The sequence below is a fragment of the Pocillopora damicornis genome, chromosome 2 (genome assembly GCF_964200805.1).
Source record: "Pocillopora damicornis chromosome 2, jaPocDami1.2, whole genome shotgun sequence".
In the NCBI taxonomy this organism is placed as follows: Eukaryota; Metazoa; Cnidaria; class Anthozoa; order Scleractinia; family Pocilloporidae; genus Pocillopora; species Pocillopora damicornis.
The window spans coordinates 33,706,521-33,718,530 of record NC_142671.1 but is presented as its reverse complement, the minus strand read 5'-3'; the positions used below and the strand labels follow the sequence as shown (position 1 = coordinate 33,718,530).

Sequence of the window (12,010 nt, the reverse complement as noted above, 5' to 3'; positions counted from 1 at the left end):
AAACTTAAAGTCCCAGAGATGTTTAACTTACAGTGAGGAGAATTTACACGAGATCTTGAAATTAAGAGGCTGGGGCAAAAAATTATTACACTTTACTCAGACTTCCATCAGTTAGATAATATAACAAACAAATTTTAAATTTATTAATGATTCATTTTCTATTATCAAACTTGTATCAGAAACATATTATAACAAACATATGTAAAATTTATTAATAATTCATTTCCTTCTATCGATTAAAACTCTTTAATAGACTGAAATAAACTAATAAATTCTACTTTTGCAACAACTTTGTTTCCTGTGGTCATAATTTTGGGGAAAGACTGAAAAATGATTTTGTTTACAAATTAAAAGGCAGGTTTATCTGATGAATCCATTAATGTCACTCAGAATACATGAATAGAATACCTATAATTTTTTTGCAATTTTAGAATGTAGACTCACTAAAAATACAAAATTTAAATTTGATCCTGTCCTTGCTGTATTTTTTGCTCCATTTTATGGCAAAGTGAAAAAAAAATATTCTTATTGTGTCAGGTTGAGGATTTTTCCACCAAATTAAACCTAGGAAATACAGCTGTAGCAAAAAAGACAACAGATGCCTTTATTTAATGTGGTTATAATTATAATAAATGAACACGAATCTAATTATCTTCTCTCAAGATGTGAAGTCACTTTCAATTCTAGAGTCAAGCTATTATTACGAATTGTGACACGTCAACTGTCTTACAGCCAATCTTCCCCAGGCATTAATCAATAGAGCTCTCATATCATATTGCTTTTACTGCCAAAAATCCATCAATTTCAATCACTTACACAAGAGAAGTATTTAAAGAAGATCTCTAAGACAAGGATAATCAATTACTAGGTACTGTACCTTGAAAATATTTTAAATTATACAACATTTAACCTTGTGGTTTAAAAACTAATCCAAACTCTAAAATAATGACTTGAACATGAACAGTGATAAATTACTGTAGAATATTGGATATTCTACTGAGGAAAAAAAAGGTTCTTTGAACTGCATTACTCTCCAGTTAGCTTGGATTTGTATTTCAGTGTAATTTTCAAGGACTTTGTTTTATGAATTTCAAACAAATTGTTAAAGGCATCTCTAAAAAAACCATTTTGGAAGGAAGGAGTATAAGACATCTTAGTAGATAGTTTACAGTACTCAACATAAAGAATAAAGGAATTAATTAATGCCAGATTTCTGCAAACTGTCCCAAATTTCATTACAGGCTTCTATATTTGCTACTCTGGAAAACTTTCTTTAATGTGCAAGCCCTCTGCTCATACATTTTAATTGACTAGACCAAGAACAGCCTTGTCTATCCCTGACGTATGCTGTTAAATCTGTTCATGGCTGCCGTCACCAAAACAGTATTTTAATGGACAATAACTACAAATATTTAACCCTTCAACTCCTAGGAGTGACCAAGAAAGAATGTCCTCCTACAATATCCATACAATCTCAAGCAGACAACTGATTAAAATAAAGAGAAATATCAATTAGGGGACTACAAGTTGATCCAATACCAAATTCTCTAAACTAATATCACAAGAACTGTATGGGAGACAGTAGGGAGAATTACTAAGGAGATCTTGGGAATTAAAGGGTTAAGAATCTAGTTACTACAGCCACACTTTTCCTTCTCATTTCCATCTCCTGCTCGAATTCCACGATCAAGATTATCCCCCAACACAAATGCTCTTTGCTCTGTCTGAGTGTCTTTAACATGTTTATTTACCAGCTCAGCAAGCATTGTGAAAGCCTCGGTGACGTTAAAAGAATCTTTAGCACTTGTCTCTATGAAAGGCATGTCATTACGAGCAGCCCACTCTGCACCACTTTCGGTGGAAACTTGACGATGTGAATTAAGGTCTGTCTTGTTGCCGACCAGAATCATCAAGACTCCTTGATTGGCATATGTTTCTACCTCATTCAGCCATTTATTGAGGTTAGAGAAAGTTTCTTTTCTTGCAATATCATAGACTATCATAACCCCATGCGCTCCTCTGTAGTATGAGGATGTTATTGTTTTAAATCTTTCTTGGCCAGCTGCAACAAAATAAATATATATTATTAGATGTTTCTGGTGTGTAGCATCGCTGAGGATTTTCATGAGTTGTGCCTACTTTTGTAGAGTCTGCAGGGCGAGCCAAAATTCTTTCAATAAGTAAAATTACTAAGCAATTTCACACATCAAAATGTTTAATAAGTTATTTATTATCTAACTGCTGCTAAGTGTTTCTGCTCATTTCTCAGAAGGCCAGAAAAGCAAAGGGAATAGAGAAACATGGAACATGTAGCAAACTAGTTAAACAGATTTTTTTTTACAGTACAAAAATAACGAACTGTACGATAGCAGAGAAGATTTGTACTCTATTCACACATTATTTGCTCTCCACTTTGTGCAGTTGTATAAAACACCAGAATACTGACTCTCAATTAAATATCAAGACAAAACTTCTGAATTATTGGTTCAATTTTGTGTTTTTTTCTTATGTGTTAACAAAATTTTAAGTATCCAAACCAAAAATTTGAAATGTTGGTGGAATAAGATTGCACAATAAGCTCATTTATTCAAACACTTTGATTGATTCTAAATAATGATCTTTTGGAGGACAGACACACAGATAACATCACCATTAACATCTTCAGCTCTTTTTTTAAAGAAATATGAATAGATTCCATGTTTTTATCAGTCTGTACAGCAATAGATCACAGTTGAGGTCAAAATGTGATGAGAACATCAGTGATACACTCAGCTGCTCCTTGTGTGCCACTTTTTAGTCCCACCTGCATTTTGATCTATAACTGATTCAACACATGGTAAGATAGAATCCATTTGTCACTTTGAAACATGGAACTACTGTGCCCATGTATATTTATGATTTGTTTTCTTTAGAGTAACACAGGGTCTTGGGTAGCAAGAACAGTTTAAGAATTTTGAACTTGAATTTTGCAGGTTTTACCTTGATTTATGTAGACTGAAAGTCTTACTTTAACCTCAAGGCCCAATCCATTTTAAAAATCCTCAAATTATTGCGATCAATGTGCAAATTGCCATGACAATTTCTATACTTACTAAAAACCACTGTGGCATTGTACCAAAATCAAAAGAAACACCTGACCTTGCTTCATTTTTAGACAAATAGCCAAGACGTAGCCTTCACCAGAATGACAAATTTTCCTGTCATTGAAGGACACCAACAAACTCCCACACAGCCAAAATGTTTTAGAAACAATCCTTTAAGTGCCATAAATTTCCTTTTGTAAGTTGATAGCCTAGTGTCCTCTTATGCATAATTGTTCAAGAACTGCTTATTATTCACTAATATTTACCATCCATTGACGCACATTGTCCCCGATGATCCATCAGATGACGAGAAAATATCACATTTGATTGCACGTAAAAGCCCAAATGGCTTATTTCTGCCGGTGCCTCGTCTAAACGATCTCAATTTTCTGTTCATACTTGAACTAAGATTTCCCCAGTTCTATCCAGACTTCTTACAAATGTCCTGTCTGATTTTTACTAAGACGAAATATTCACAATATAACTTTTGATATATGCCAGCCTGTCTGTGAATCACATTTCTGACAACTGTTATCGTAGTTTCATATGCATGAGAAAACATGCAAAATATTTTTCTGGGTTCGATTCCGAACAGAGGAATTGAATCACCCTTCGTTTTTCCACTATAAATCCGACATTTTTTGTAGATTATCCTTTTTTTTCTTCCAAATGCAATCAATCAATTTGCTTTCTTTCTCATTTAGGGATTAGAGCGACGGTACAAAAAATAATAAATTTATCGTTGTTAATACCAAGAGTACGTACGAATTTACATTTTCCCACTAATTGGCACAGTGACGGAGCGCAGATTTCAACGGATAATGAAGATCGAATATTTCGGTGTTGTTTACCCTTCGCGCAAATTGATCGAGGTCTAGAAATATTCACGGCTTCTAGTTTACTCTTCAGGAAATCTTTTGTTTACAAGGAAGTCAAACACTCGCGCACAATACAGTTTCCTGTGTTTATCAACACCAGCAATCTGTAAATTTCGTATCGTGAATTCGTAATGTGTGCAAAATTAAATAATTCTCATAGAATTTGACCGATCAGCATTGTTTTTCTTAAGCTCGCAACGTGATCTTTTAATCAATTTACTTTCGGTTTACGAAAAGAAAAACGCAAACAACAAATCTGTACGTCAGTTCTTTTAACAACATCTTCAGGGTGCCACAGAATTGCTATTAAAAATGCAAACAGTTTTGTTCGAAGGATGCTGAAAATTGGCGTGCTTCTTAAAGTAGTTTAAAAGCGCTGGTAGATTTTCTCCCGCAATCTTGTACAGTGAAAGATAAAAGGGCTGACTGTCGATCGTTAACAACAAGCAATGTTCTTGAATTTCAAGCAACAACTCGGAAGCCATTAATTTTTCAAGAGAACAAACACAGCGAAACAAAGACATCATGTTGAAACGAAGCCCTAGAGGCAACTTCAGGTACATATTTACCCTTGGATTTAAAAGTTGGGAAAAAAATTGTCAGTTATGTATTCTACCGTATAAAATTTCACCGCCATACGCAATATCCACTTACCAGTGTCCCAAACTTGAAGACGAATTCTTTTCCCATTAAGCTTGATGGTTTTTATTTTAAAATCTACTCCAATTGTGTTAAGGTATGCCTCTCTGTGGGCGAAATCAACATAACGAAGAAGAAGACACGATTTTCCCACGCCAGAATCGCCGATCATCAGAACTTTGAATAAATAATCATACTGAAGTTGTAAGTCCACAAGCAAATCCGAATCCATGGTGGCAAGAAATCAAGATCCACGCGGAAAGTAACGAAGAATCTGATGATCACAGTCAAGGAACGAGTCTCATCACTTGAACAGGCGAATTTTACTTTACACGCGAACGTAAACGCTGTTGTTCGTTAGGCAAATTGAAATTGAATCAATCAGCTGGAAGAGTCACAGAGTTCTTATTTTATCTCTGTCCGTTGGGAATCTGGGTCGGGATTATTATTTAAACTTTGGATCGGACTTTGAGAAAAGGATAGGGAACAATCCTCTGTTTTAAAGAAAGATGTTTTTCATCTTGTTACGAGCGTGGGACAAAGAAAAATTCTGAGTCCCCATGAGGAATCGAACCTCAGACCTTCAGATTCCACGCTCCGATGCTCTTCCACTGAGCCACAGAGACTCAACGGTAAGCGAGGTCTCCGGTCTATGAGCAAGTTCATATGACACGCGTCCTGCATACTGTTAGGATCAGTGATGTCAATAGCGTAATTTTTAAAGATAGAAATAAGAGAGATGGTAAGTTTTGAGCTCGGTAAAGAAATATAGAAAAATGTTTTTTGTCTTGTTACGAGCGTGGGACAAAGAAGAAATTCTCTGTTTGTTCAGCTGTTAGTGCCTACTTCTTTGACGATGTCAAGGAATTTATTGGTGAAGTATCTTAATGCTATAACCGTCTTTGATTTGCGTCTCAGCACGAAAACATCCCAAAATTTAAACTCAGGTCTACTAAGGAGCGCATAGGGGACTGGGCGGAGGATTTTGGTTGTGTTACACTATAATTTACCTGCCGCTCCCCCCCCCCCCAAAAAAAAAAAAACAAACAAAAAAAACAAAAAAAACAAAACAAAACAAAACAAGAAAACAATAATATTAGTAATTATAATAATAATATTTAAAAAACTCTGTAGTATCCAAATGACCCCCCCTCATTCGCAGTTCTCTTCATACCCAGTTTCCCTTTGTACCCGGCTGGACGGTGCCGGCGGGGCTACTCGGCTCGAGGGCAGACTTAATTTTTGTTCGTTTTTTTTTCTGTGCTTAAAATACGCCAGACCGCAGAAGGTTAAGTGAACACAGACTGGTATTTGGCTAAAAATATCTAGAAATATTTAAGAGATAAGAAACAAGGTCAAAAGAAAAAATTCCAAGAAGTCTGAAATTAATTTGACTTTAAAGCAGGAGGAAATACTTCAGTGTAAACCATCACGTAATTGTTTCACCTCGTGTCTTTTGATGATTCCGGTAGAAAATATTCGTATCTTTCTGTTTTAAACAATATTTATCATATTACTGATTGGTTAGGTCAGGTTGTTCAAAGGATGGAAATCGCTATCCACAAGTAAATCTTTATCCTATGGATAGCGCAACGCGTTTTGTCAAAACTTATCCGCTGCATACGGATTTTTTCGATTGACAACATTATTAGCCTTTTGAGCAATTGGACTCTGAATTAACTTAACAGCAAGGAGATTGACTATCAAGAAAGCAGAAGTTTAATTGACGCATTATCACCTTAATCTTTTTATCGCATCCATAAAAATACTTTAGACACTCTAATCACATAACAAGTAAGCATTTTGCGGGAAACTTAAGATTTTTGTTCTTAAGACACTGATAGCTTGAAAAATGAAAAAAATTGCGAAGTTATGCAATGTTTCGAGTATCATTTCGACATCACTTTCACTCTCTGTGAAGAAATGAGAGACGAGCTAAATTCAGTTGTTTTCCGAACATTTACATTGATCAATTCATTCTAAAAAAAATTACAAAAACATTGAATCATAAGTGTCTTTTTAGCTGAGAAAGAAAATACAAAAACATTGGAATCATAAATGTCATTTTACCTGAGAAATCTGACGCTAAGTTTACTCTAAAATATTAAAAAAACACTGGCATATCGAAGCAAAAATAACTGTGGAACTAGAGATATCTTTGATGTGTAAAAGCCAACACCAAAACTAAATCTTTCGAGCTTGTAAGTGAAGTGAAGACTCAATCTATTGAATGTTAAGCGGTTGGTTAGAATTAGGGCGTTTTTTTTGGTTGAATGTCGCAATAGTAGAAACACAACCGATTATGTATAAGGTCGACATCCCGAAAATTCCAAGGGTAGCTGAAGGTATTAACTGAATACTTATGGATAACTACAGGCTCGGAAAACGTAGATTTGCGAGTTAAAAATACAGCATTGGTTTCTTAGACCTAATATAGAGCAGAATGAAGTAAATCCTAGTTAATCTGGGATTACTTTGGACAGCTGTTCCTAAAGGGATAATTGCCTTCACAAAGGTCAAATTAACATGCAATCACAACAAGATCGAATCCACTGGTTTACAACTTGCCAGATCTGTTTTCCATCGGATCCACACTTTCCAGTGTCGTACAAGATATCCACTATCACACCTCCTTGGTTACACTGGCCCGTTTGTCTGAGGCAACTTCTGTCGTTTGTGTCGCAGATGATCTCGTTCAAGTAGCGCGGGAAATAAGCCGGTGATAACACTGTGACCGCTGACCACTCGGTGCATAGACGGCGGTGGCCGCCACTTTGATCGCTTGAGCCCTTGGTCCTAACGCTCGTGAGGTTCGTCATAGGAAAGGGACTTGTCGGGCGTGACGTTGTTGTGGTGTTGGGTGCAGTTTGATTCAGTAGGTTGGGAAATTTTGCTGCGGCGTCTCTCGTGATTGCTTGATAGCGCTTGTTGAAGCTACCGTGGGTTTGCAGTTGTATCTCTAGTTCTCTGGTTGTCCTCGGTGTACATGCTGTTGATATGATGCCTCTTTGGGGGCTTGTTATGTTAGCGGTTGACGTGGAATTTAGTGGACGCGCTTCGATACAGCTTAGAAAGACACTGGTTGTTGCCACCGCTGAAATCAGTGTTTTAAACATCTTTTCTGTGAAGACAAAATAATGCATTCTCTTAATTCCAGCATTACCCTATCAGTAACATACAAATTATACTGCGGTATTGTTAAACCCTAAAAAATATTTAACAAAACGAAAAGGTTGGGCGAAAAAAACTTCTATTTTATCTTATTAATAAAGTTTCACCTCCGCTTGAGCAATTTCTCAGGAGCGTGCAACATAGAGAAAACCGTTCTTCCTGTCAGGATCAGTGAAACCTCATTCCTTTCAATTTTGCCATCGGATACTCTGAGCTGCACAGAACTCGTCAAAAAGTTAGGCTCCGGGCTTAGATCCCTGTGTGCCGAGCGGCCTCAAACATATTCTGCTTAAATCACGCTTGTATACAGCGTTTTGTGTGGAGTTAGAAACATGGTGTGCTTAGTGCGCTTTTTCTTCTAATGAAGTCTAAAACGTGATAAAAGAGGAGAGATCAGCGTATTTCATACCTCATGGCACTTCACTCTCTTTTTTTGACCTGAGACTCTTTACCTAGCTTTAGGAGTCCTCTTCAGTGTCTCAGTGCCGAGAAAACGCACATGGAACGTGCTTCGTTAGTCTTTGATTAATGTTCTAAGTCGTAACCCAACATTTTTGAACGTTTGCCATCCAATAAACATTTTTCCGACAATCCAGTTTTTTTTTTTCTGGCGAATTGAATTTCATACACGCCAACCAGTTCTGTTTTGCTCCCCGAAACAACAGTGCGTTTAGAGACAGAACATTGATATGAATTATTCTGAAGAATACGAATCATGGTTACTCTTTAAAATATAGTTTTGAGTAAAAAACTTATAAAGAAGGAAATTCCTGAAAACCTCGAACATTGTGAGAAAGGATTTTCAACGGTATGACCACGGGACCCGTCGTTCTGTACCCTAGATGGGAAGGAACTCATATCTTGTTTGGAGCGGACGAGTTTTGCTCGACTTAGAAGAGGAACTTGACCAGAGCAGAAATTAGCCTTGAGGAAATTCTCACGGGACGACTCTTAGGGACTTGAAACTTGAAAGGGCTTGGCTTTCACTAGTCGAGGTAAATTGTAAATCGTACCTTGATCCCGATCGCCTCAGACATGCAACTGCAGCACATTTACGCAGTCTCCAAACATCATTGCATTATGTAAGAACGTTGAAAGAGAACTAATTAGGACCAATTTGTAAGCTTTCGACGTACTCAGTTATGTTACCTACAGGTATATCGATAACGTTTGTTTGCTTAGGAGCAGGTTAGTTTCTGTTTTAAGCGCTGATTGCAAATATTAGAGCGATACTTCTACGGGCTCGTAATGATGTGAATTTCAAGAGAACGTAATTTTCCTATTTTAAGCTAGATCCAAACTACGATTTTCATCCTTACAACTGGTGTTGCCTCGAACGAACCGATTGCTACTGTGAGAGTTACACAAAATTGGAATTTGACATTTTCTTGTCCAAAGCTCTTCGGTATTTGCTTCATAAAACACTTGGCAACAAGCCAAAAAAATCAGCTTAAATGAATGAAACTCAACATATTGTCACAATGAATGCTGCATTCGCCGTTATAAGGTAAAGAACTTTAACGTGATGCTTTTTTGTTGTACCTATTCAAGCGTGCGAAGTCGTAAGATTTTTTTTTTATTTTACTCGGAGTCCAAGCTTTGATTAGAAAACACGAAATTTCTTCTTCTGTAATTCCTTTTTATCGCTTTTCCATCTGAAATAAAAGCGTTTAGGGCGCTGAATTGGGATATACAGCCAGCTGATTTTAAGCGCATCGATTTTTCGTGCCTTTTTCAGTCCCATGAAAAATTGAATTTATTTTAAAAGACTTAGACCTGGTTACGAAATCGAACACATAACTTTACTGTAAAAACTATAACAGCTTGAGCCTCGACACGAAACAGGAGAAAAATCGTAAAAATTTGAAAAACTTAACAAAAGATTTCTGTGCTTTTACTCGTGCTCTTGGTTAACGGACAAACCAAGAAACGAGCTCCGGACATCATTAGGTTTCGAATTCTCAAATGGACTTGGAAGCTCCTTTGCACAGCCCTAATAAAAAAATATTCATCATTTTTCTTAAAGAAAATTTAATAGTGGCATTACAAGGCTTACCTCGATCTCTGTGTGCTCCTCTGCAGCTGGTTGTGAGACAAATTTCTTGATTGTGGCCGCTTTACTGCTGCTAAGCGCCTTAGACCGGGCGGTTATATAATCCTGACACATGCGGAAGTTATGTAAACCGGAATTATATCTTAATTCACATTGCCTGGGCATATTGAAGTTATCTAAAAATTACTTGACAGATAGTTTTTTCTGGGACTCTCGCCTATTCTTGTCCTGACCAGATGTTTAAGTTTTCGACCATTCAGTTCCCCAAATCTTCTATAGACATACAACTTATATTATGCAAGGAAAAGTTATTTCAAGTTAGCTTAGTCAGTCAAATGTTTCTATAACTTCCGTGCGGTTCACAGTCACAGATCTTGACCACATTTCAGATAAAAAATGTCTAAAAAATTTTACTACTTCGCTACCTTCCGATTTCTGTTCTAAAATAGATTTCAAAGCCAGACTCTGTCTGCCGCGGTATTTTACTTTCTTATGCAGATGTTAAATTTTTACCGGGTCGATGTGAGGAATTTGCAGAATTTTTCAGACGTAAAATTAGATTGCGATGAAAGTGCTGCTTTGCAGATGTAAATAGTTAACCTTAGGTCAAGTACGCGCCATTATGAAATAACTGCTATTTATTGTCTCAAATTTAATTTAGGAAAGATATTAATGTCCTTGAAATCATAGGAAATACAGCTCTAGTCTGCAAACGAACCACGAACACAGCAAATGCTACGGAAAGATCCCGTAAACAAGAGCCGTCAGCGTGTTCATTGTACATTGTGCATTACGCGAGTTATCAAACTTTTCCAGTCGTAAAATCATCCTACCGTGAAAGTACTTATCAAGCATCGTGTAAAATGCCTGGAATTGGGAAAAACCGGCTAATTACTGTCCTTGATTTATTTCAGGGAAGGAAGTTGTAGTGAATCGGAAATTATGAGAAATCCATCTCTGGAAATGTGAATTTCCTGGCTTTAATTTGGCGATACAGCGTGGTTTCAGCAAGTTACAGTGGTCTCGACTCAGCTTTCTGTTCCGGAGGAACTGCTTAAAAACCTGAATGACTACCACAACATCGGTTGTTTCATTCTATCCCATGATGCTCATTGCAAAGCGTGAGTTGATCTTTTAACATGGGTTCGTTTTGGAAGTCTAACAAAGTCAGGGGCTTCGTTTACAGGTTCTGTTTCTGGCGCAGTTTCTTCGTGAGTTCGTACACTTTCATAGTAAGCAAGTGAAAACGCTAGAAGAGTAGCTTTCACAAAACTCTCTATTTTAACTTTAGACTTCCTTAGTTCCCAACTCAATTATATTCTGCGACAGGAACAAGAGCTTAAGTTATGCTCATGATACAGCATTTTTTAAATTTATCAGCTTTAACTTCCCAGTTATCATTTTACTCTCGATGAGAGAGATATTAGACAGGTCTTCCTTGATAAATATTATGAAGTCTTTGATAATCATCATAATAATTCTGCTGAATTAACATGATGTTCTTTCAGTTAAGAAGGTCTCAGAGGCGTTTGCCGTAAGGCGGCCAAACATTCAGCTGTTGGGCGTAAGAATTGACAATTTTAACTAGTAGTCGTAAAAAAAGTTAACCGTTAAAATGTTTCCTTTCTAAGATGAGTCATTTTGTGTCCTTTCGGTTTAACCGTAGCCGTAAAATGCCCAAACTTTTTTAACGGTTAGCCGTAAAAGCCAGTACCCCATTGAGACCCTTAGTTAAACATAGGTAGTAATGAACACTGATCATTGTGTGCCGCTTCTTCTTTTTTTTTTAATAAACTAAAGGTGCGTTCCTTTGGGAGGATCAGGATTAGGATTTGTAATCCAAGATCAAACAGATCACGGTGCATAAAAGGAACGGAGTTTTAGACGAGCTCTCAGAGAATTCCAAAAAGTGCGCTATTTTAAGACTTGTGTATGCACGTGGGTTATTGAGCTCTCCCCTGAATGGCTCGTCTATCTGCACGGGCTTTTAGCGCGCAAAATTTTTCTAATTAGCGCTATTCATCAGAAGCACATTTTTTCATGGTAAACTCAAACGATGGACAGAACAAGTATTGATTACGATATGGATACTTGGGAACCCAGAATGCCTGCGATCAGTGGCCGATCGATTTAACATTACAAAATCGATTTTCTTTCGTGTTTATCGCAGAGTTAGTGAAGCGATT

The 12,010-nt window shown here is 36.9% G+C and overlaps 1 protein-coding gene and 2 long non-coding RNA genes across 3 annotated transcripts; 1 reads left to right on the top strand and 2 right to left on the bottom strand.

Moving 5' to 3' along the window:
* Positions 1-121: 121 nt before the first annotated feature.
* Positions 122-4,979, bottom strand: LOC113670077 (uncharacterized). The gene is made up of 2 exons (XM_089196178.1): positions 4,616-4,979; positions 122-2,062 (listed from the first exon to the last, which is right to left on the bottom strand). The coding sequence occupies exons 1-2, from the start codon at positions 4,830-4,832 to the stop codon at positions 1,629-1,631; spliced, it is 651 nt and encodes a 216-aa protein (XP_089052304.1). The 5' UTR covers positions 4,833-4,979; the 3' UTR covers positions 122-1,628.
* Positions 4,260-5,425, top strand: LOC149050978 (uncharacterized). The gene is made up of 2 exons (XR_016183617.1): positions 4,260-4,518; positions 4,698-5,425. It is a non-coding gene; the product is annotated as an uncharacterized LOC149050978 (long non-coding RNA).
* Positions 5,426-6,296: 871 nt separating this feature from the next.
* On the bottom strand, positions 6,297-9,940 carry LOC149050977 (uncharacterized). Its single transcript, XR_016183618.1, has 2 exons — positions 9,828-9,940; positions 6,297-7,721 (listed from the first exon to the last, which is right to left on the bottom strand). It is a non-coding gene; the product is annotated as an uncharacterized LOC149050977 (long non-coding RNA).
* Positions 9,941-12,010: the final 2,070 nt, after the last annotated feature.

What these genes read in the sequence shown, in the direction of transcription:
- LOC113670077 (XM_089196178.1), bottom strand. Translation starts at nt 4,832, where the DNA reads ATGGATTCGGATTTGCTTGTGGACTTACAACTTCAGTATGATTATTTA. An exon ending in TCTTCAAGTTTGGGACACTG is followed by an intron (nt 2,063 to 4,615) that starts GTAAGTGGATAT and finishes ATTTTGTTGCAG; the next exon opens with CTGGCCAAGAAAGATTTAAA.